The sequence below is a fragment of the Cygnus atratus genome, chromosome Z, assembly GCF_013377495.2.
Source record: "Cygnus atratus isolate AKBS03 ecotype Queensland, Australia chromosome Z, CAtr_DNAZoo_HiC_assembly, whole genome shotgun sequence".
Classification (NCBI taxonomy): Eukaryota; Metazoa; Chordata; class Aves; order Anseriformes; family Anatidae; genus Cygnus; species Cygnus atratus.
Window position 1 is genome coordinate 4,499,995 of NC_066396.1, and position 26,023 is coordinate 4,526,017.

Here is a 26,023-nt window from a genome sequence, read left to right on the forward strand (position 1 = left end):
GCAGTGTGCCTACACCTGAGTCTTCCACAAACAGACAGGAGAAGGGATGATCCTGCCTTCTGATCATACCTTCTGATTCATGCTTATGTTTTCACATAGCAGCCTGATTCTACAGCTGAGCAGGGTGAATTCTTTCCATCTGTGATCATTCCTCTGCTTGCAACTATTGAACCAAAATAGGCTTAGGCTCCTCATTTTTCTACTTCATCTGCACAGGTATGTAGGTAACATGCACAGTGTGGCACCAGGTGCTCCAAAGCAAAGGCTACATTGATTTTTCCAGCAATTGCATTTGTGGTTCCTACTAATACAAAATCACAGAATCGTCTAGGTTGGAAGAGACCTCCAAGATCACCGAGTCCAACCTCTGACCTAACACTAACAAGTCCTCCACTAAACCATATCACTAAGCTCTACATCTAAACGTCTCTTAAAGACCTTCAGGGATGGTGACTCAGCCACTTCCCTGGGCAGCCCATTCCAATGCATAACAACCCTTTCAGTAAAGAAGTTCTTCCTAATATCCAACCTAAACCTCCCCTGGCGCAACTTGAGCCCATTCCCCCTCGTCCTGTCACCAGGCACGTGGGAGAATAGACCAACCCCCACCTCTCTACAGCCTCCTTTAAGGTACCTATAGAGTGCAATAAGGTCACCCCTGAGCCTCCTCTTCTCCAGGCTGAACAACCCCAGCTCCCTCAGCCGCTCCTCGTAAGACTTGTTCTCCAGACCCCTCACCAGCTTCGTTGCCCTTCTCTGGACTCTCTCGAGCACCTCCATGTCCTTCTTGTAGCGAGGGGCCCAAAACTGAACACAGTACTAGAGGTGCGGCCTCACCAGAGCCAAGTACAGGGGGCAATCACTTCCCTAGACCTGCTGGCCACACTGCTTCTTATACAAGCCAGGATGCTGTTGGCTTTCTTGGCCACCTGAGCACACTGCTGGCTCATATTCAGCCGACTATCAACCAGTACTCCCAGGTCCTTCTCGGCCAGGCAGCTTTCCAACCACTCATCTCCCAGCCTGTAGCGCTGCTTGGGGTTGTTGTGCCCCAGGTGCAGGACCCGGCACTTGGCCTTGTTGAACTTCATAGAGTTGGCCTCAGCCCATCAGTCCAGCCTATCCAGATCCTCCTGCAGAGCCTTCCTACCCTCGAGCAGACCGACACATGCACCTAACTTGGTGTCATCTGCAAACTTACTGAGGATGCACTCGATCCCCTCATCCAGATCATCAATAAAGATATTAAAGAGGACTGGCCCCAGTACTGAGCCCTGGGGGACTCCACTAGTGACCGGCCTCCAACTGCATTTGACTCCATTCACCACAACTCTTTGGGCCTGGCTATCCAGCCAGTTTTTTCCTCATCCAAGCAGCCTACTTGCAGCTTTTAAAAAGGAAGAGATGCTTTGTGAATGCAAAATGCTTTGTGATAGTGGAAATAGAAAGCAGATCTAAAACTGAAACACAGCAACGTTTCCTCCTTTAACACTGCCGCAGCCACTCCACAGCAGGGCCTCCAGCTTTGGGAACTGATCTGTTAAAAGCAGCAGCAACAACAATAGTCAGAGAAGTCCTCTCCCACCCTGGAGCCAAATTCCACTGCAGGTTTTGCCTGACATCACCAGCCGATCCACGTGCTGCTCCTGTGGTTTATGACCTCACCACGAGGCACCTCCGTGGAGTCATTCCCTTGTACCTTACTGCATCCTCCACCTAATTAGTTTCACAGTGTGGCTACAACAGAAATTCTTCCTACAGCTGAATATTCGTATTCCCAAGAGCTGACACCTGCCAGGTCAAGTTCCAAAGTCTTTACATTTGATTTTACTATACAATGGGAAGATGTTTCAGTGAACAGAAAAGCACATAGAGCCAGCAATTAATCTGATCCCCCGTTAGATTTTCTTTTAAACAAAAGGGGACTTGCCAGAGATGGTTTCACATTATTCTGTGAAAATAGCATGGAAGGAAAGGAGAATGGTGTCAAGCACAATCTGTCCAATACACCATTAAATCGGAATTCCCCAGTTAATAACAACAACGAACTGAAATAAAGTCAATAATAAGGCACTGATCAGAGCAGTAGGGAAAACTGGGAAGAGTTTAGGGAGAGGAGGGAATATTTCTGGTACTTTTAGTTTGCTTTAGTTAGCTTAGTGATATGGTTTAACGGAGGATGTGTTAGTGTTAGGTCAGAGGTTGGACTAGGTGATCTTGGAGGTCTCTTCCAAACTAGATGATTCTGTGATTCTGATTTATTTTTTTTTGGTTGTTGTTGTTGTTTGTTTTGATTTGTGATGTGGGAGTGATCAACACTGAGCTAATGGTATCCAAGCTGACTCGTGAACACTGTGCACCTCATGGGGTCTCAGTTTCCCAGAAAACCAACAGATTCATCCTGTGAAGAGAATAAAGATGCTCCCCATTTTGCAGCTGCCAGTGAAAGCCTTTGTGGATGCTGCAATATGCCTGATCCCAGGCTTGCAGCAGGTGAATTCCTTTGACATCTCTGCCCAGAGCTTTTAACCACCTAAACATCCCAGTAATAAATAAATAAATAAATAAAATTTTACATTTACACTTTGTATACCGAGGTTCCAAAATACTTTGCATCTACATAGTGGCTTAAGTGAAGATGTTGTCTTCTCCTGACTACAATATTGGTGTGACACTTTGAAATTCTGGTTCTTCGCAGATCATACATTTTCAGGACTATCTGTAATCTAGCACACCTTTAACTATGAATCCTTGATTTATGTCAACAAAGCCTCTGGACCTTCAAAAACTTTGCCATCCAAACATTGGACAAATCCAGACAAAACAGATCCATCAATATGTGGATCATTCAGCCTCCAGCAAGAAGTATTTATTACGAGACCACTAGGAGCAAAACTGGAGGGATTGTGTTTGCCCATGTAGGCCTCCCAAAGACCAAAGGATGTTGTGACCTTTAAGGAGGAGCTTCCCCAGTGCTGTGTAGTGCCTAACCATGCTGTCAAGGGGGAGGACATACTCAGGGGCTATTGGTGACGTGTCTGGCTGGCCAAGGAAGCCCAACTACACAGGCAGTATAATGCATGAAAGATGTGAGAGCAGCCTGAAGGCCTGAATCTCTCTGCCCTGAGAGCCCCACCTGACAGCCACCATGCCACCCGGCACTAGGGCTTGTCAGCAACACTCACCTGAGCTAGCAGATCTCATTTTACCCCCCTTAGGCAGTCTGAAGGCCCTTTGCCCTCCCTCAAATCCTTTTATCAGCTGCTCCGGCATCCAGTTTGGAAATTCAAAGGGAAAAATAAACAAACAAACATGGCTTTGAGTTGCAGTAGGCTGCAAGTCCAATATGAGAGGTGGCCAGCCAGGACCTGAGCCTCCATGCCAGCAGTGAATGGCAAGAAAAGCCACAGGACTTTTGCCTCATATCCCCACAAGAGCCAGACCTAAAACTGCCAGAATCAGGGTAGTTATAGGCAAGTCAGAGGCAAGTGTGAGCAGAAGGCCAGCAGTCAGCCGAGCTTGTGGCAAGGGAGACCAAGCACGGCTAAAAGTCCCTGAATCCCTGAGGGGGTGGGGGGCAGCCATTAGGCTTAGGCCTGCTCCTTGGGCCTGCCGCAGGCTTCAAAGGCCTGAGTCAAAACCACCAGAGGAATCCAAACCCTTATAAATCTTCTATTTGGACTGGGTTTCCAGTGCTGTTGGTTTAAAAAACAAACAAACAAACAAAACAAAAACCATGCTCACTCAGATCTAGCCAAAAAAGCCATTTTATTTTCATATGAAATTCCTGAAAGCAATGTAGATTTTCTGGCGGATGTCCGAAGCCTGAAAAATGCTCTGATTTACACACTTTTCATTTATTTGAAAAAGGAACTATGCTTTTTTTTTTTTTTTTTTTTTGGGGGGGTGGGGAGTAGAGGGGAGAGACAGACATGATTTCTTTCATTCAAAGTCTGGGGGAGAAATTCCCAACCAAACTTCAAATTTTTCCTTTCCTTCAATTCCCACCCATGTTACTTCATCTATACTCGGCCATAATATTTGCCTCACAAATAATAAATAGTCATGGGGTAAGGATAAAACATATTTACAATTAAGCATATTTACAATTTCTAAAATATTCCACATAAATGTCCTGTTGAAACAGGAATGGATAAGACACTATTCTAGCTGCAAAAGGCTACAGAAATGGTGCACACAGCTGAATTAGTAATATCCCAGTACATATCCCTTACTGTAAAACACCATCCCTCTTTTCGGCCTCAGATGTTAGAAACTCTATTTCTTTGAACTGTTATCACCTGTCTCTCCCACTCACCCACTCACTTAGAAGATAAAAATCAAGGTCTGAGCTGCTGAGTCAGGTTACAAACACCCAAACAAGACATTTACCCAGACTTGTTTTCAGTCACTACTTTGCTGAAATGCTGTATTGTGGGGCTGGCAGGAGGATCTGTTAACCTCTTCTTAAGAAGAGAGCCACTAAGAACCACAAACCACCCAGGACAAGGGGAAAAAAATAATAATAAAAAAATTCCTTTGTGAACTGGGTGAGTTTCAAAACTTCTTGTCAGAAGCTGGTTCTTCTCAACAGAAAATCCTGAGTGACTAAGTAAAAGACCCTGGATAATAGCACTAGACTGGAAATTGTGAAAAATAAGCTTTCTGAAACAGCAATATACTGTACAAATAGACTCTGGAAACTCAGGTTAAAGCTCTGAGCCTCAGTTTCCCCTGAAAACTGATTTCCATACCAGTATGGCTCTCCACACAAAAAAACTCTAATAAAATATATTGATATTATGGGTGTCATTTTAGAAACCAAAACCTTTGATGGGGGGCAGACTTACCATTCCCCTGAGGGAGGCTCTTCTGTTTCTGCTGCAGTTCTCCACTCCAGGTTTAGCTCAAGCTTCATATCGTCACAGCTGAAGGGACCCCGGCAAAGCTCAGACTTTCCATTTGTCTTGGGCTTCTTCATGTCTCCTTTTTAGTTTCAATTTGTATTTCCTGTCTCCCTTCCCCCCCTTCTTTCATTTTTGGGTCTTCAAATTCAAACAAAAACCAAAAGCATCACTGACTCAAAATCCTTTGTATTTCTCTAGTTTTGACTAGAAACTAGAGCGGACCAAACAAAATGAAACAAGACATCACTTCAGTGTTCAGAGTGATTGTAAACCTGAGAAACTACTCCTTTTTCATAGAGGATGACCTGTGCTGTCATATCCCTGATTTGCAGAGAGGGAAATCAAAACAGAGGAACTTCAATGGCTTGATATTTTCATTTTAAGCCAAAACCCATATGTTTCTGGTTTCATAGTTTGCATGCTGGATACACATGAATTTTGAGGCCCAAACCCCTTTGGAGTTTAAGGTCCACATCTTCGTGCAAATATAATGCAGCGCACACACACAAACACAGAGAGACACACACACAGAAAAAAAAAAGCTTTTTTATTATTATTATTAGCTGATTTTGATTGACTTTTCATCCTACCGTTCTTTTTTTTTTTTTTCCTGCTCTTTAGCAATTACAACTAGAGCCATTAAAGTTCTCTTGCTCCCTACTCCATGAGGAGCACAGAGGAGTGCTAAAATTTCTCCTAATTTCGGCACCTGGGAATTATTCCCTGTATCCTGCAATTTTGACCTCTTTTCCTTTCAGTGCCACTTGCACTCAGAAAGCAAAATTCAGTCCCGGGAGAATATACGGGATGTTATACATCACAGGACAACACTTTCAGCACTTTGTTTTGGGACTGAAAAAGCAGGCAAGACAATCACCTGCTTGAGTGAGCTCTTTGGACGAGGCAAACAAGTCTCACTTTGTTCTCACTTGTGCAACCCGGGCAGCAACCAAGAGGGGTACAGGAAGGTCAAGACAGACCCATGATTTAAAGGCAAGAGAATGGCTGGGTAACTGAATGAGCTGGGGCTTCACTTTCAGCTCTTGTTGATACAGAGATTTACACAGAGGGAGGTTTGTTAGTGCCTCAGTTTCCCTACCGTGAGGTGGTGAACATGCTGCCTACTCCCATCACAAGGCTCCTAATAAAGGACTCCCCAAACTAGACACAGGTCTGCAATGCTGAACATCCAACACTCCAGCCACTTTGTGGCTGTGCAGCTGGAAACGTTCCTTGACTTGATCCAGGAGCAGCAATAATACCAACCAGGTCATCCACACTCCAGGCGTAAGGCAAGGCAGGCAGAAGGGAATCAGACCTCAGCATACCCCATTTGAAGATGATCCATAAAGCAAGGCAAGCTTTCTTTCCATTTGCTTAACAACAGACAAGTTTTGGACCTGTTGATGAATGCTAACATCTGTAGCCAAGCCCATACTGTCTATAAGCTTATGAACTTCTCTTGGGTATCTTTAAGGAGCATAAGCCTTTGAGGGACCAAATGCAACATAACTTGCTGGCCACAAATAGGATACAGCCCTGCCAAAACCTTCCTCCACTGCAGCTTGTATTGGTGGCTATGGCATTTTCCAAAAAACACTTTATAAGCCTGTCTCTGAGTTTTATGGCACAAGCATATAGAAAGAAATGTAAACTCTGCTGACCCTCATGCTGCTTTTTGGCCCAAGGAACTGCTTCTTCCTACATCTTTCTTTCCCTTCTGCTCGTCTCCTTAACTAATCACAGATTTCTAAGTAAAAGGAAATTATGTTAATTGAAACCTTCTCAGGACATCATCAGCTTTAGCAGGAGCATTTGGGGAATGGTGAGGCAGAAGGCTTAGGGCAGAGGGGACGTGAGTGATTAAATCACCCGTTGGAGGAAAATGTCAGGGTGTGAAAGGCCAGTGGGGTACTTTTGGTCAAATCAGGCCACACCTGGACAGAATTCCCTTCTCCCAAGTGCCACTAAAGCCTCCCATGTCTGAGAGCAAGCAGGAGAGATGCGGTGCTGAGCTGAAGCAGGAGTCAATGCAGCTGATCTGTGACGCACCAAACAAAATTTCTCTCATCGCTTGGACTCAGTTTCCTGATGCAGAGCAACACACAAGCTGTGCTACACTTTCACAATGACTGTGATGACTGTGCCCATGTGCAGGCATCATGCAAGTGCTGCCACAGGGTCCCTCACTGCTAATGGCAAAGTGCAGGCGAGTGCATCTCCATCAGCACCAGTTTTGACTTTATGACTGTATCAGCAACAGCTGAAACTGATGCCACCACCCTTACCAACAGGAGAAACACAGCTGAGGGGTATGGTCACCATGAAGTCCCTTTGGTTCCACCCTGAACTACCCCGATGAGAAATGCTGCTCCCAATCCCTTTCTCCCTGCACAACCTCATTTCAGATTGAGAAAGTTATTGAAGAATGTTTCATTATTCTGACTTGAATATTGTCTACACGGAGTGGATATACTCAAGGGTTGAATGATTGTTATGTTTTACTGACACAATTAGATCTCATCCACACTGTGCACTGAAACAGCTCATTTACTTTCTGACCAACAGATGATAGCCAGATCCTCAACAACACCCAGATTTTTCATGCAAGCCCCTCTAATACCAATATTGTGAGCAGTATAAACCATGCAAGAAGCTAGACTTACAAAGCAAGTCTTCTGTGACAGCAAAATAAAATCAGAAAGGGATCAAATTCTCTTAGGGAGATATTTTGAGTTCACTGTAGCAGTATTTTGATATTGCAATCGCATGGGAAAAATGACCAAGCAAACTGCAACCATCAGGCTCCAGGGATTTCCATAAGCATAAGCAAAAAGTTTCTGGAAACAGGTTCAGCTGGAGGGGTCTTTCGACAAGTGTCCTCCCCTCCTCTCCCTCCCATTTGGATCGGCTGGCTGACTTTCCCAGAGTCTCGTTTTGCAGTCTGACTGAATACCACTCAAAATATTTTCTCAATTAGAGGAGAAAACAGGAATTTGCCACTTGTCTGCCTCTATTCTGTTGCCTGTCAGCATTCAGCAAATATTTCAATCGTAGCCCTTTGCCTGCTGCTAGCCCTGCTCATTTAACCTTTGGCCCTTCCCTAGGCTAATCCATCGGCCTTTACCTTCAAATCTTTACAGCCAAGGGCTGACTGCGGGACAGGCTTGCAGGGAGGGGAGGATGAAAGGAAGGATAACTTAGGACAGGCTCCAATATTGCAGCTGGGGAGGGGGAGGAGAAGGTGCAAACCTCTGACCACGCTTCTTGAAGAATTCAACCCCCTTTACGTACGGGCAGCTGAGATTTGTGCTTCCACATCTGGAAGGTGATGAGAATAACTTAAAAAAAAAAAAAAAAAAAAGGAAGAAAAGCTTCCTTCATCTTGCCTCACGGCCTGCATCATCCTAAGGCAGGTATCTAACCATCTCCAGAGCCTTTGCTCTGCTTTTCCCACCTTGGCCGCTCCTCTCCCCAACTCACGTGTTACCAAGATTAGTAACTAACAATCCCACTGTCAAAAGCACATGTGATGAAAATAATGCCCAGAGCGCAGCCTGTCAGCCTCAGAAGTGCCTGCTCAACTTTGACAGCGAAACTGCGGATGGCCCAGAAAGCCCATGCCAGCCCCGCTGCCCCCCCGAGCATCCCTCACCGCTCTCCTGGGGCCATACCCAGCTGCCCGCTCTATGAGAAACCGCTGACCCTTCCGTCACGTGGATGCTTTAATTGTTCACATCGGTATTTTGTTTCTCCCTACTGTAGACAGTTTGCTGTCTGTTATCTGTCTTTCATATGTAATTAATTGTGCTGTCCCTTGGCTCGTTAGAAACAAGCCCCTCTCTTCTCCTCCCCTGGCCAAGTCACAGTGTGCATTATTTAGGCTAAATCATGTTTAAGTAACTACATAAATAGTAGGTCGAGTTTGCTTTTTATCTAGGCTGTGGCTGTAGCTTGGCTCTGCTCTCAGCGTGCCAGACCAGGAAAGCCCTTATCGCTGGAAGCTCCCCAAGGGAAGCCCTGCTGGGGGCTGCAAGAACAGCACAGGGAAAAGCAGCACTGTCCGCCCACCAAAAGGAAGGCTGGGGCAGTGGGTAGCAAGAGTGATCTGCCAAACTTTATATGGCAGGCATACAGGTGAGTGCCGCTGAGCAAAGTCCTGCAAAATCCAGTGAAATGCACTTCAAATGACATCACACGTCTTGGGTCATCCATGCAGACTTCTCCTGCAGCTAGCATTGCAACTCAGATGCGATACAACTGGTAGACTTCTGAGTTCTTACTCAATTAAAAATGAAATGAGACTTTCTGAAGTGGGTTCCCTCAGCGCATTGGTTGAAAGAAAATAATTGAGGATGTGGGTATACAGGTTCAAGCAACCTAAAAACCGACATGAATCATCAACTTGAACTCAGACAAAACCTAAACCAAACTGTCTTACAGGGTCAGGGTAGTTCAGCTAAGCCTGAGAAGTTCACTTGCTCACATTTCTGTGCTTCCTGGGCCAAAGCTTAAAATCCTGGTAGAGCCTTTTCCTGTGTAAAAACATCCTTATATCAGCTGATGTAAAGATTTGGGGATTTAAATATCTGCTTCTAGCTGGGAATAACCACTGACAGAATAAGTATGAGAAAGCTTGTTTCCACCAGATTTCCAGCTTAGTTGAAGAGATTTAATCATCTGGATGAGCTTCGGGTGAATCACCTGAACTTTTAGGTACTGATTCCAGCCAAGACCTCCCATCTTCTTTGTGTATGCACATCCTCACCGATAGACCAGGGCTAGCCAAGTGCTTTAACTGATTGGACCAGGTTCAGTTTTGCTGGATTACCTGCACAAAGGTTGTGAAGGGCTTCAGTGAAGGTTTCCACATGAAACGCTCTGCAGACATATCCAACGGTGTTATATTAAGCTAAATTGCTGCTTGAGAAAACTGCTTATACCAGGAATGCAAGGCAATGAAGTTCTCTCTTCCCAGCACAATCTGGGCACAGATGGTGGTGGAACAAAAGCCTTCCACACCGCCTAAGACCAACAAATCTCACCAGTGACATGGAAAGACCACCATGAAGAGCCAGGGCACAGTTCAATTTTCCAGTCTATCTACAACCGGCCCTCTACACCAAAAGGGCTTAAAGACCACAGAGGTCATAAGCACATGTCACGCAAGTCACCAAAGTTGTTTTTGTCAAAGACCCTCAATCTAAACTTGCTGTCTGGGCTTGATACAGGTGCCAATCTACGAGGAAAAAGTGCTGCTATTGAGCTGAACCTACCAAAAGAGCAGCCTTCCCATCCCTACCCAACTTGCTCTCCTAATGCAGCTTCAGGAAGAGGCAGCCCCCCTTGCAACTTTTTCTGAGTGTAGGGAGACAGTAAGAAGATGCCCAAAGTTTAGTTTGTCAGAAACACTCATAGCTTTTAGAGGATGCTGTATTATTAATATACATTTTTTAAAAAATGTTCTCAAGAAGGAGGGGGGAAAGGAAGGAAGAAAGAAAGAAAAACATACACGAGTTGGGGGAGGGAGGGAAAAAGGACAACAATCTGAGACTTTCAATGGGAATGTCCAAAAATAACACAAACAGGATCTCCCTGCCATCTGCTCCGATCTTCTCTGAATGGCTTTCAAAGCAAAAAGCCTTGCCAAAACCTGACAAACAAAGCACCAAGCATCAGTTTTAATGAAATACCAATACAGCATTCCCCTCACCCCCCCCTTCCCGCTACATATACACACACCTTCCACACCCGTCCAGTTGCCAAATAAATGACACTATGCAAAAAAATTTGCTTTGGTTACAAAGCTGAATAAACAAGGAATAATTTTGCAAGTGCTCCCATATGTCTCTACTTACAATGGACACTAATAAGATTTGCCATAACTAATTCATTCTTTCACACCATTACCTTATTCTCTATCTTAAAAAAATAAATAAATAAATTCTGCCTATCCCACGTGCATTTTTCTGCAACTTTCACACAGTTGAAACACAAGCATTTCAATAGCAGAGCCCACCCATCACAGAGCAGACACTTGCAACTTAGTTCAGGCCCCTGGGGAAGGTTTAAAGATGAGTTTTACTGAAGCTAAAGAAATAGGAAAGTGTTTGTTACTTTTTTCTTTGGTATATTGTTCCCATTTAAAAAAAAAAAAAAAATGAAACTGATGGAGAATCAGAAGGCATAGGAGAGCTATTTCAACAGCAAAGTTGGTGTGTTAGTACACAAAATAGAAAGTCTCTACTCCAAAGGCAATGTGCTAGTACATATAAAGCAGAAAGGGAGATTCATTAGCTGGGAAAGACAGCAACTCCCCTATGTTTCACCTCGGCCTGGCTGCACAGAGCGCATGCAAAGCAACCACAGCAGTAACACCTAAGTAATCGATGCGGCCTGCACCCTGGGCTCCGGGTTTCATCTGTTGCAGATACCAACTGCATACAGGGGTGAGACAGGGAGATCTCTGTACGAAGTGCAGAAATCATTTTTATCATTTGTTGTGTTGTTTTGTTTAAAAATTAGTGGCATCTCTCCTGACAAAACTAAGAAATAAAAAAAATGCTCGATTTCATACTTCTCCATTGTACTTTGTTCCCTTTGCTATTGAGATTTCTGTGTACCAGAAGCACACCTTTATCAAGAGCTGATCAAGGATGTTTTATTGTTATTTCTTTAAAACCAAAAAGAATAATAAAAAACATATGAGGCCTAAATTACTTGAACAAACAAAAGAGTTTTCCCTCCCTCTGCCCCCCACTACCAACACCCCCCCAGCGCCAGATCTGCCCCTCCTCCTGCAGCACACAAATGGCCTCACACCAGACAGGATGGAGGGAGGGCTCCCAATTACACTTCTTTATTAACAAGGGGCCACGGCAGGGAAGGGTCTGGGAAGGGGAGTGTGCACAGCGGCTGCCAGCTCCTTCCCGCTACCCAAAATGGGGAGCAGAGGTCACGGGTAATCTGCTGGGAAGGGGCTCATGTGGCACAAGCTTTTGGCCACCTGCTAGCCTTGTTCCCAGGATGCAGCCCCCCCATGACACCCTATTTCAGAGGGAGGACTCTTGGGGCACCCAGTTGGTCCTTGCAGCCCCACTGATGGGCAGAGGTGGGAGCCTAATAGATACACCAAGCCACAGGGGTCGGCACATGAAATGAGAGCAGCAGAAGGCGGGATGGCCCTGCTGTGGCCCTGGGCAAGACACCTCTCTCTGCCTCAGTTTTCCACTTGCAAAATGGAAAACATACTTATGGAGGCACTGAAAACCTATGTTGTTTGGTAATGTTCAGACATGATAGTTGTAGGGCACTGCCATCCATCATCAAACTCCTTTCTCCCTATCCCGAACTCCTTTCTCCCTTGGAAGCTTGTTACACTAGGAAAGATAAGATATTTTTGATAAAAAGCAACAGTCAAAATCATTTTTTTTCCTTTTAATTCCCTTTCAACCTCAGAACACACTTCACGTTCACCCTTCAAAGCCGTGGCATCACACCTACTGATAAAGTTCCTTTCTGAGCTTCTCGGGCCTCTGATTTACTCATCGTACCCTGCCTGGTGCTTCCTGCATGGCTGTTTCCATCTGGCGGAGCCCAAATCCTCCTTTCTCCTTACCTCAGTGTTTAAATTCCTCTCCCACCGGGCTGCCAGCTTTTCCTTGTGAACAAAGCACAGACCCATTGAGCAAACATTTCTATCCATCTGTGTCAGCAGCCACAAGAAGACAGCTCCCCTTACTTGCAAAGCCCCCAGTAATTTTATCCCAGACCTCACAACACACTTGACATCCTTTACGACTCCTTCCTCGTGCTCAAAAACTAGCTGCGCTCTGGTTGCTTTGGCCAGTCTTTGGGTTTATTTGTTTATGGAGCTTTATGCTACCCACATTCCTTATTGGGGCTGTTTAGTCAGCCACTACCTGAACTTTCAATTCATACATAAAAGTCACTTTTGTACCTGTTACCTTTTTTCCCTTCAGCCCATCTCTCAGGCTGTCCCTATAACACCTCTTAGCTGCACAACATGACCTGAAAGGCAGGTAGTGCATTTGCACCGTTAGCAGCTACATGGTCCCAGGTACTAGCAATTTCCTAAGAGACTGGGCTTAAAATACAGAGATTACCCAAACAAAGTGGCAAGGACCATGGGCAGGCAGCAAAGCTGCAGGAGAGCAGAAACACAGGGGAATGGAAGGGGAGCATAAAGCACTTCTGCTTTTTCTAACCAAGGATTAACACATAGGTTTTAAACAAGGGGACTCCCTTCCCAGCTGACAGCAGCAGCTGCAGCTTCTGACTCGCTTGCAGAGTGGCAGGGAATCGAATCAAAGAGAAAAGAAGAAAGAGGACAACCCTTCCTTGGGGAGTAGGAAACACAATACGGGCTATTCTAAAACCCCTGCAAACAGTGGCTTGGTTTTAGGTCAGGCTCTTCTTCCCCCTTCTGTCCTGCTACCCTCCCCTCCTCTTGGAACAAAGGCAAATTGGTATTTTTCAAAATTCTTCTGAAAGCCAACCCGGCAGATGGTTCTTTCCATGCTGGGGAGGGAACAAAAAGAAAAACCTGCCAGGATACACATCACCGCGATGTGACAAAGATGGGCATGGTGGATGGCCTCTGACCCAGGGATTTCACGGAGGCCTATTAAACCATGTGGCCAAGATGGACTGAGTCAACTTGTATCTCCAGCACACAGCTGCCATACCCCACAGGCTCATGCAGAGTTTCATTAGCTGAAGTCAGGCTAGATAGACAGAAAAATAACAGGGTGTTTTCAGATTTCCATCCCACCTTTTCAGCACTTCATGATGGCCCCACACACCAATGTTTTAGCGGGTGGAAGTGAATTTCAGTTGCCAAATTCACAACATAATAGCAAAAGACTTATTTAGACGGGAATTAGCATCTGTGCTACTTCCTTGTTTTGCTGCAAAGAGATTCACAACTCAAAACCTGTGAAAAATCTTAGGTACACATCAGCAACAGGAACACCTGCAGATGCAAAAAGCCAAGGGTAAGTCACTCTCTTGCACTCGGGCTGAGGACTTGGCTGTCCATCATAAGCTAGCCTCCTGTTTCTTTGAAACCTCCTCTGCCTTCTAGGTGACATCAACAGCTAAATTCCCATTATTTCAATGGTGACCCAGGCAGAACCAAGGGCTCCTCATCTAAGCACCCAAGCCTTGTGTTGCCTCCAAGGATGAAGCACGACTTTGTCAAGTGCCATGTCTGCCAGCTGAAGCACAGGGCGCAGCAAAGGACCTGCTGCCCTCCCATGGAGCTGCCCCACACCTCCCAAATTCCCATGAAGCACGGTGGCAATTGCTGTCCCTGACTGACTAATAGCAGCTCCTGCCCATGCCCCGAGTCAGTGACTTAAGGACAGATCAATCCCTCCCACCACGGTCTTTTTCTGGTGACTGCTTTGCCGTAGTCATAGAAGGAAACGGGCTCCCCCCCGCCCTTCAAATCAGGAATGTAATTACAAATAATACAATGGAATTAAGACAAGAGAGAGAAAATGCTGGAGGGAATTCGTCCTAATGATTACATGAATTATTGAAGAAAAGTATTCCAGGGAAAGTGAGAGGCTGTCTTTGGAAAGAGTCAGCTGAGCACTGGTGAAAGCAGTGTCAGCAAACAGGCATGACGTTAATTATCCCCATCTAACCTGCACATACATGGGCTATAAGTAGTAAAGCACATCATCAATTCAGTAGCACCAGTTACCTTGGAAGATGAGGCAAAACAAGTGCCTTCAAGCTCCCTGCTAGTACACCGCACACAGGATACTGATTTAGGGATTCTCCCTAGAGATAAAAAGATTTTGGTAGGAGAGGCAGAAATGACAGCTGATCAAGCACCTGATAGTGCTGCTGCTCCCCAGTGGGAAAATATCTGCCTCAGGTATATTTTTATTAGCCTTAAGAGTGAGTTTTTAGCAAATTACCCACCTGAAAATACAGCAAGTGAAGCTACCTAAGCCAGGACAATATTTTAGTGTATTCTGGGATGCAATGAAGGCTAACAACAACAACGAGTAAGGTTAGGAATTAGTGTTGACTCTTCATCAAAAGTATGAGGAAACCATTTCTCATGTATCCTCCTTGGAAGTGTTTGCCAAGCATGTTACAGAAGCACGTGGTTCGGAACGACCAGTGTTGCCCCCACAGTGAAGCAAGAGTGTGATCGCTGGTGACACATCCAAGCATCCACTGCTTGGCCCTCTCCTTGTCAAACAGAGCCAAGCAGCTATCAAGGAGAGCTGGCTGTGGCCTCTGGCGTGGCTGCTTGTGCCACCGCATTCCTCCCAGGAGCATTGGGCAAGGGAAAATTACCCGCAAACCCCCTTGGGGCTGATTCTCATCTTTCAGTGTGTGGATCAAGAGCAGCTCACATGAAGCTACAAGACTGTGAAGTGCTGAAATTCCTCAATGAGCCACCCAGGTTTATAGTGGTGGAGTTGTCGTAACACCGATGTCAATAAAAGATACCATCTCTCTCTACAAACCTTGCCACCCAGGTAACACAGCGAGCCATGAGAAACTGATGAGAAGATAAGTAAGGAATATTTACTGGAGGACTTGTTGACTCGTACCGCACCAAACCCTAACTCTTCTTTGGGATAATTTTTTATCATTAAGCTACCAAAGATGCAGAGAGTTAATAATTTTGAAACAAATTCCCCATGTCATTAACAGGATGATGACTGGCTCCCAGAAGCCAGCACGCTAAGATCAGGCCACCATCTGGGAGGCTCAGTTGTGTTATGGTTAAGCAACCACAGTACAATGAAGAAGGGCTGAATGTTACCCCAGCCTGTGACAGATTCCTTGACTGAGTCATTAATCTGATTAGTCTCTTTCACATACTGTACTAAGAGACAAGATGTTTTCATTTCTCCTGCTTTAATTTCCATGGAGTTTGTGGGCTTCTTGCAGGAGGACAGTCTCTTCTGCTGCCTTCGTACATGGCCCTCCGTAGTAGACTTTGATTCGCAAGAGGAACACGATGCATCATCTTGAAACGAGGCTGGCAGAGACACACTTAGCTCTGCGAATGCAGCTGCAATTGACTGTTCATCTTGAATGACCACATCCTCATCTCCAGCAACTCTGGCTTCCACAAAGCCACAGTCCAGGCCACATCTTAAACAGGCAACCTCATTTCTGTAGTAAGACACCCTGGCCCTTCCGCTGGCCCCTTCTGCGAGCCCATAGCTCTCGGGGGTGGTTTTGGGTGATACTACCCCAAAACAGCAGAACTTTTCCCAGAAAAGTTTTTCTGCTCAGAAGCAATATCCTGCTACTGGTGTACACACCAGACCTTGAGAATCCCTCTCCTGATAGCAACCGCCTGCAGCCCAGAGTCCAAATATAATCACAATGTACAAATAGCACTTCATGTCCTGAGATGAAGGAGCCAAGTGCCAATGGTCTAATTCACATTAGAGGTCATGGCAAGAAATGGAAAATAATGCTCTTATGAAAATACATCTAACTGGACTTGTCCTCCAGGGTCACATATCAAATGGAATCATTTTAAAAAGTCTCATGAGTTGGAAAAGTCTCAGAGTTAAAAAAAACAAAACAATGTGTGTTTACACAGGATATTTTTAGACTGGTTTCCTAAGAAAACAAGGACAATGTGATCACACTGTTTTTGTGTATGCAAATGGACACAGACTCCTTGCCTGACTACATGACCCTTTCCTCAAGGTTTTTAGGGTATTTTAAACAATTTTAATCAAATTTGGAAAAAATCTTGAAGATGCAGTATTTCAAAAAGTTTTGTTCAAATTATCGGGACAGAAGAAAAGGACCTCTGAGGGGCTCCTGAAGAGGGAAGGGCCAATAAGTTCACTCATCATTACACACCATAGAAGCCACAGAAAAGGAACATGGTTAGAAACAAGCTTTCACAAAATTCAGTGCTCAGAGGAGAGGAAAAAACAAATAAGCTGAAAGCATCAAGTGAAGCCCCTCTTTACATTCAAATAAACTCAAGATGAGTCCATCATGCAGTCCCACTGACCATGCAGGGGAATATGGTCAGTAAGGAGCCCAGCTGGGAATGAAGCATGTGAAGGATTAGACCTGACCTGAGGGTGAATAGCTGGATGTGCATCTTTGTGAAAAAGAGAGTAAAGATGAAAAAAGCTGGAGGTAAATCAGAAGGTATTTGTGGTCAGGCATGCCTGGAAGGAGAGGAGGGGGAGCACTGCATGCAAAAGGAGATGCTGGAGGAACATGAATGAATGCATGAAGGCCTGACACTCCTGTGCATCCCCAAACCTCTGCAAATGAAGACACAAGCAGCACAGAGACTCATAGCTCTGGATGCATGCGCCAGTATGTCATGTCTCCAGCACATCTCTTTTAGCCTGGAGGCCCTGGTGCTTTCAAAACACAACCAGCGTGCACTGACTTGGCCAGGCCTTTATGAGGCTGCTGGGAGCAGCACCCATCCAGCCCTGCAGTTCAGCAGGGGGGAGCACGGGACCTCCAGCCAGACCCCCAGCTGCCCTTTTTGGTTCTTGTTCCTTCCCTCTAAAGCCCTGCAGCATCTCCTCAATCCCCAAACCATCAGAGGGGACATTTTTGTCATGGTTTGACAAGAGAGGCGCAGCATAAGGGAACAAGGAAATGTCACAGAGGGCCAGCGAAACTCGACCGTGGGAGGGACTGCTACAAAACAAAACCGGTCCTTGACACAGACAGCCTCCACAAGCCCTGGTCATGTGGCAGCTAATCAAATACAGCAACTCTTCCTCATTTGGCACTCTGCGTTAGGCAGTAAAAGCTGTTCACATTTCCCCAACCCACCCCTTTGCTGCCAGATGCATGCTTCTTAAAGAAATACTTGGCTAAATGCAAAAAAAAAAAGTCACAATTCTTTGGGAGCAGACAGACAGTGAAGAATGGGGATCGGCTGGCTCAGGCAGAACACCAAGTTGGAAGAAAAACTCTGCTTTATTCCTGTCACAAAATATGAATGACACGATGTGAGGCAGACACTGTTTCAACAGGCTTTGGAGAAGGACTGGTGAGAGCTGGGATCCAGCACTCCCTACACTTCACAGTGAGGGCTGAATCATCTTCATGTGGGACCTGCCTCCCCCAGTTTACTACACGGAGGCCCAAGAAGACTCAGTTTCTAGTCCAGGCATCTCAGGAATCTTCAAGGACCGAGATGAACCTGAGTGGTTTTCAGCTCACAGTAAAAGAGGCCTCCAAAGCTCTGAAGTTTTTGTGAAGAAATTCATTCCTGCTCTCCTCTGGGGAGGAAGCCCAGGGTGGTTGTGCTGGGAGGACACCAAATCACAGCTGCTTCACTTGTGCCTTCAACAATGTGGGAGAAATAAGCTGGCCAAAAAGAAACCTGGGATCAAAGAGACGAGTTTGTGTAACTCTGCACCCCAATGCTTGTACAGAAAGACTAAAAGCACCAGGTGCCTCATGCCTATTAGAGCAGCTATGAAGTGGTCTCTCCCCTGCCCAAAAGCCAGGTTCCCCTAAACACAACTCACAGAAGACTTCCCCGCTGTGCTGGCATTTCTGGGGCTCTCCTACTAACCCGTGACCAGGGCAGAGGCTGAGATCCACACCCCTACTCCTCACCTTCCACTGCTGCTGCACACCTCAGGGACCTGCCACCGGCATCATTTAGAGCAGCCTCAAGGCTTCCCTAAGCAAGGGTGGGAACCAACCCAGCACAGAAACATGACAGGGCTACAGGGGCTCCATCCTTTGGAAAACAAAGAAAAAAAAAGCCATGAAATCAAAGCCTAGGACTTCAAGCAGATGGACAAGTGCCTTCTCCTCCTTGCTAAGCCCTTTGCAGTGCAGGGAGCAAGTACTTACACCAACTCCCCAAGCCACGTTTGGTTTGCAATAGGAAGAGCTGACTCATGCAGGGATGCCCTTAGCAAAGGGGAGATAATTGTGCACTTCAAGCAATTGGATGATCATACACACAAGTCACTGGTGAGAGGAATACAGCGTGGGGGTAATCCAGCAAGAGATGTGGATGCATACAAGAACCTGGAGGGAAAGTGCATTGTGCAGTCAGCGATGTAAAGAAGGGGAAGGAAGTGGGGGTGGAAGTGGTCGAGATCTTGTGGAAGAAGGAGGGGTCCAAAGGGGGAAAAAAAAAAACACAAATGAGAGTCCTCAAGGAGGTGGAACTGGAGGAGAAAGTTGCCTGTGGGAGGCTAATCAGAGGAAAGGAATAAGATAAATAGAATTCCAAGGGAAAAGGTGCTAGAACTGCTTCCTGGGGAGAAATGGCATATACCTGCAGGGAGTACTGCAGGAAAATCCAAGGACAGAGCTTCCTCTGACTGCCCACAAGGAAGCTTTACTTCCAACTGACTTGCCGCCACTTATTTCTCAGCAACGAAATGCATTCACCCATCCCAAGCTCTCCAAAAAAAAAAAGTTCAATAATAAATAAATGAGTTAACATCCCCTGAAGCAGGACGTTGCACATATGATGGAAGCTCCAAAGAAACTTTATCAGGTTATGTTTAAAGAAAGGAGTGGGGTAGGAGGGTGGGAAATTAAGTGTTTGCAGACACAGAAAACTAGACAGAGTAGCAAATGAAGGAAAGGAGGGGGAGGGAGGGACAGAAATAAAAACAAAACCAGGGAACCACTACTCATCTGGGTCTTGTTAAACACTACATGACAAGCGGGGAATTCTGATGGATTGCTTCTTCGCATTTGGTGCCACGCTTTCAGTGCCGTTCCAAACTGACAGCACGTTTGCCCGTACCCAAAGGAAAGGCACTTCTAGGGATGCCAAGGGCACTGGGATCGAGCAACCCCGCTGCAGGTGGGAAGAAAGCAGCACCAAGAGCAGAGCCTGCAGGCCTCGCAGCAGGCGGGCAGGTTATCCTTTGGGCTCCTGGCTTCCCCCTCACCAGAATGAAACAGAGCCCTTGCCAGTCTAGAAGTGGCCATGGTTTAGCCCACTCCATCCCCAGGCACAGAACAGGTGAAATCAGAGCAAACACTCACAAACACCTCCACACTTTGAGACCGCTGTACAAGCAGCGCCACGGACAGCCCAAGCCACGATTCACTCACCGAGCAGCCCTGGAAAGAGGGGTAGGAAGCTACCTTTGCTCTTATCTTCAAGAGGGGGAAACTGATGTGAAACTTGGCAAGGCCATGACTTAAAACCCAAGAGTTCTTGGGTTGTGGCCAAGCCTTGAAGCTGTGGAGCAGAGGCTTCCAGTGCTGGAGCTCTCCCATCCTGCTCGGGGCCAGGGCAACCACACCCAGCCCCATGCTCTCCTCAAGCGCCTCCCCTCCCGCTCACCATCGCGTAACATCCCCAGGGCAATTGCTCACATGGAAAAGAAACATGAGGAAAGTATTTAATGTATGTTTACGTCTTTTAATATACTGTAGCAGCTGGAATCAAAGTGGGGGAAAAAAAAAATCAGTCCCCAGCACATGAGCATCGCAGCTCTGCAGAGCCCCCTTCTAACCACCACCACATCCCAGATCACAGCTTTAGAAATCAGGCTCTGGCCCCTACTGCCTAATTAGCAGAACAGTGCAAAGCTTAGGAAGAGGCATATCTTCTTCCTCCCTAAGTGGCCACTGAATAAATACTATATCCCCAGTTCATAGCCCCTTTTTACATTGCTGGCATTACCAGTCCTTTGTGTACCCACATGCTGTTACTTAAATTGCTTCCATGTTTTCATTACTTGCCCTCTGCGCTGTGTGTATTGAAACTCCTGCAAGAATGCTGAAGGGGTGTTTCAAAGCACTGAGGACCACTGGAGATGTGGCTGAAATTATTATGCAACAAACTTAAGTGATTTTTCAAGTCCTAGTAGAGTTTGCTCCTCCTTGCAGAGGATAGATTCACTATAGGACAACCCATCCCCAAGACACAAGCATGGTCGTTGGAGAGCTGAGTGTAACCCAAGCTGCACCCTTATGCACAGGTTTGTGGGACTCATATATATGCCCTGCATCCATAAGCAAGGAGATAAAACTCAAGTAATGACACTGTGCCCATGTACGAGGGAAATATGTTATATATATACATATATATATATATATATATATATCTCCTGGCAAAAATCCAGTGGAGTGATGCCAACTGCATATCTGCCCCACCAGTTTAAGTGCATTGTTCCCTGTTGCTTCAAGTAGTTAATTTTTTTCTTGAGTTTGTGTTGATTAAAGCAACAGACAAACAGCCTAACTCTGGAGGAGCACACGTGACTGCAAGATCAAAACCACCAGAATCATTTAAATGTGACAATCACATTGTAACCACTACCACAGCTTTCAGCGTTTCTGCAAGTGTCTGCAGAAGCTACCTGCATGCTCCTCTCTCAGGAAAGCCCACAGATGGACATTTCGAGTTGCAACTTGCTGCTTCCTCTGAACTCTATCTTCACACAAAATCTCTGTAGCTGCCACGAGACACATGCAGCAGCCATTAGAGCAGTCATACTACTCTAATTTGAGCCCTTCTCTGACTGATTTCCAGCTTGACTCCTGTCCAGTGCCTTTCACCGCCCCTTGATGTGAGATACTGATCTTATAACCCAAGTGCTAAGAGCCACCTGTGTGCAAAATCCTGCCTGGCTGCAGGGATGCAGGATGTTCACCACCCCAGCGATGTCGGATGCAGGTCTCTGGGCATCACACCCCTCAAGATCACAGCCCCATGGTCCTCCACATCCCTGCTGGGGACTCCTCTCTGCCACATCGCCTCCAGCCCGCCCGGCCCCAGCTCGGCAGCTGCTGTGCAGCAGCCGTTGGGTGTTATGCTAATCGATTCGCCTGTGCAGCGGGCCTCTCCCCATCTGCTCAGAGGATCCACCTGCTGTGTTTTCTCTATTTTTTTTTAAATGGTTGGATTAGGCCAGCACTGCCCCAAGCGCTCCCAGCCTGAGCGTGTAGCACAAGCCAGCTCAGACCTCACAGCACAAGCACAGTCTGGATGCAACCACACGTGGACCATGATCCGCCTCTTTCCAACTCCTTGTCTTGTGGCAATTAAAGTCTCACCCTGAACGTCACCACACTGCCTTCTTTCCCCCTCCAAGTTTCATTACAGATAGCTTTATTTATTTAACCTTTTTGGATAGCCACATCAAAGAATGAACATGCCTTCCACGACCATCTGAGGGATAAGCAGAAATGAAAGGTCTGATTTCTAAGCACTCATATTCTTCACAGTCCACTTGCAGTAGGCAGTGGTTAACAAGTCTTTCTTCTCCCTTGCTGGCCATAGAGGGATTGCTTGCGACACCTTTGCTGTCTCTGAGCAGAGTCTCACACAACTGCTGGTTCCCTTGAGACTGCTGCAAGTATTCAGGGGAGGATAAGGAAATGGAAATAAGACACTGCCCAGCACTAAGAATGCAGCCTGTCCTTCTCAATAGGTGGGAAAATCTATTCCCAGCTTATTACCAGAGCAAAACTCCACTGTGCTACTTTTCATGTACAAGGAATATGCCATTTACCGTGGTTCTAAGAAAAATTCCCCTTGGCTTCTCCCTGCCACAAGATCAGATTCTAAGGCAAGTACACTCAGTGAGTAATGTTAACCTCCCTGGGCTCTGTCTCACATCAATGGGAAACGTTACTGTTTCAGAAAGAGATTTAGAGCTGTCAGACTTTTGGTCTAGGTCAGTCGGTGAAGGACACTGGGTCCTGAGAGGGCCACTGGCAAGTAGCCTTCTCCAGGCTTAAAGTAGCCCTTCGAGCATCCATCGTGAGTATGAAGTACAGAAGTGGGGACCTTCTGCACAGCAAGGGATCAAAGTTACATTGAACAGCAAGACCAAGTCGTCCCCTGAGCTCTAGATTGGTGCAAGCCTATATCCCAGATGCATTTGTCCTGGTGTTAGAGATGTTCATGAATCTTTCATCAGATGTGGACTCCTGTCTGAACTCATCACAAAGCCCACATGTTGCTTAAGAGGTGGAAGTGAAGTATTTGTATTGTGATAAAGCCTCAACCTGACCAAGGCTCCTTTGTCTGACTACTAGGACAAAAAGCACTCCTACACCCAAAATAACATGAGTAGTCACAAGGTGTCATCTCCCCGCTCCCCCTCAGTGCTGCTGCAGAACTTGATTTCTTTTAAAAATCCAAGCATAGGGCACATTACTGAAAATTAAACCAACAAGAAAACAAAAAGGGTTCTCCTGAAATCAGCTCATAAAAAGAAAATATTTTCTTTATACCCTGTTCCCCTTCTTGACTAAATCACACACACCAAAAAAAAAGAAAAATAAATCAATTTTTTTTTTATCCTAGGTTAAGCTACTAAAAAATTCTCTCTAGGAGGATATTTCAAGAAAATAATAAGCATCTGGAAGAATGAGATTTATAATGGAGGTATTTTCTGAAGCATAACTATAGTGTTGCTAGCACAATGCTGTAATCAAGAATAATGGAGCCGTTCGCTCGGTATACAGGAATGGATTCAGTTGTTCTCCGTGCACATACCTGTATTTTACAGATGTAGTCAAAAGCTTTAACTGCCAAAAGGCTCAAGCATTATTGCTCAGACATAAAGCAGTGTAGAAGTGGGCTCCTTCATTTATCACTCACGTAAAGATGAGCCTTAAATCTCAATTACACACAAAAAGGGAAGAGGCAAGGCTGAACTTTTGATCCCTCCTGAACTGGTGCACCTGAAGGATAGCTCAAGATCACCTTTGCAGCTTGCACAGCACCACAGGACGATACCTGCGTGGCTTTGCCTCCTCTGTAGCCACGCAGGACCTTGTAAACTGCCTGAAGGTTGTGTCTCAGACACAAAGCACTGGTTCAAGGGGAAATACAGGAAAGCAAAAGAGTTACCTTCTTTTTGGAGTGCGATCTGTCCTCCTCCTTCACTGCTTTGCTATTTTTCCCAGCTCTGGAAAGCTTTTGCTCCCCAGACTGCTTGATGGTGATTTTGATCTCAGGAGGGCAAATATAGTTCTCCAAGTTCTTTGGGGGCTTCTTAGCTCTCTTGGTGGTCTGGATCTTTAGTTTTAAACTCCCCTCTGTGAAGTTAGCTTCCTTGATGGAAAACTCCTGCTCCTCCAGCCCATCTCCTGCCACCCATTTCTCACTGTCCGCGTTGGAAGTGGAATCCACATCTCTCCCAGAAGCCAGCTCATCCTCCTCTTCGGGCTCCATCCGCTCTCCACTCACTGGGATCCCTTTTCCCGAGCCTGCCGCAGGCAGCATCGTCTCCCCCGTGCAGCCAGAGGCTGGCGGAGGCTTGGCAGAGGTGACAGTGGCCGGCAGAAAATCCGCCTCGCCTCCCCTTTGCCGGGAGCTGCCCAAAGTCTCCCTGGGCTCCATAGCAGTACCGCAGTGCACTGGAGTTTTATCACAGGGAAGGGGTGCACAGGAGGGGACGGGGAGAGAAAGGGCAGGTAGGATCCCAGGGAACAGATGGCAACCGTCCACCGAGTTCAACGGCCTAGTTGCCCAGAGGCTGCAAAGAGCTCAGAAGAGATCAGATCTGCCACTGTCAAAGGAAAGGAGAAGAAAAAAGGAAGTTAGCACACGCATATATATTGAATACAAGTGTGGAAATGACTGAAACGCAGCACGGCCGGGCTTCCCCTGCAACATCTCAAGGGCATTCCCTGATGCAAAGCGGGAACTGATGCTGGCCAGCATTTCTGAGGACCAGGTCTGGTACTCTGCAGCAGCCCAGCTGAGGAATTATAGCCACATGCATCACTAAACTGATGAAAATGGATGATTTAAAAAAAAAAAAAAAAACCAGAAAAGATGTTTATATGCAACCTCCTTCCACTCTGGTCTTGGGAAAGAAGTGAGGGAGAAAGCAGTTCTCCATACCCATGAACATCCTCTTATTTCGAAGTGTTCCCTGTCATTGTCCTGTTTTTTGTTTGGTTGTGTTTATTTATTTATTTAAGAAAAAAAATAGAGAGGCAGACACTTGCCTCATGTTAAACAATAACCCAGTGATCAGAGCCCAGAAAACCCAGTGTTGCCCTATGAGGGAGGCAGGAGAGCTTCAAACTCCCTATCTCCCCACTTCACAGGCAAGGGAGATGCACTCGGCTGCCGGCTGTTGTGCGGGACACTCTGCTTTGGATGAATTATTCAATACTCGCCGGGCCAGGCACATGCTGTCTGGAGCCTGAGATGCTCCCTGAGATGCTGCACATGTAGGAGGATCCACCTGGGTCCCTTTCAGGGCATGTCAGGGACCTAAGTACTGAGGGTGATGAAGGAAAGATGAAGTCAATAAGTCAATATTTTCCAGAGTTCCTCATGCCCACAGGTACCACTGCTCTGTAACAAAGGCTTGGGCCAACTGTGGCAGGAACTGTGCTCTCACCCTTTCAGATGTGAGCTTTCTTTGAAACACCACAGATCAAACCCCTCTGGTTTAAAGCACTCAGCTTCTAATCCTGGCAAAAGTTAATAGGAGACTCCGGGAATATTCAGCTGAGGCAAAAGATGTGCCACTCAATGACATGAAGAGACTAAACCAAATACCAAGCATTTGGTCACGGAAAAAAAAAAAAAATATATATATATATATATATACATATATATACACACACACAGAGCCTTCTCGAAGGTGTGGAATTTTTTTTTGTACTCTGCCCCTAAAACCTGCCAAGTAATCCCCCACCTCTCTGCCCAACATAGCAAGCCACTTTAGGCTAAAAGTTAGCAGAAGGATATCTCAGAGAGAAATTTGCTGCTACTTTACTACCCTGAAACAGTTCCCTGGTGGGTCAGAAGAATATCCCTTCTGGCATAGGGAGAAGGAAACAAGAAGGCGCTGCCAGGAGCCGGTGCTGGGGGCAAAAAACCTGCTCTCGCAGCAGCAGCTCCCTACTAGATGAGCTAGGCTATGCTGCCAAACCCCACCCCTTGACCAACTGCAGGCAAGATCTGAGAACAGCCAGGGATTTCCCAGGCCATTTTTAGTAGCAATAAACTGTAAAGGAGAAATAGAGAACTTGCTACCTATCACCAAATCATAACAGTACTATAAATGTGGACTATTTTGCTTTAAAGCACAGCTCACTGAGAAAAATCACATGCCCTTGTGCCACTAGCTTCTTTCAGCTTTTTAAAAGGA

General features: G+C 46.1%; 1 protein-coding gene across 1 annotated transcript in view; it reads right to left on the reverse strand.

Annotated features, from left to right (window-relative positions):
- The window catches only part of SETBP1 (SET binding protein 1), a 254,088-nt gene that overhangs the window by 212,706 nt on the left and 15,359 nt on the right, over nt 1-26,023 (reverse strand). The window contains exons 2-3 of the mRNA XM_035559958.2: nt 23,742-24,421; nt 19,274-19,293 (exon numbers count right to left, since the gene is read on the reverse strand). Of these exons, the coding sequence (XP_035415851.1) occupies nt 19,274-19,293; nt 23,742-24,252 (531 nt within the window). The 5' untranslated portion in view covers nt 24,253-24,421. The remainder of the gene's footprint in view (nt 1-19,273; nt 19,294-23,741; nt 24,422-26,023) is intronic.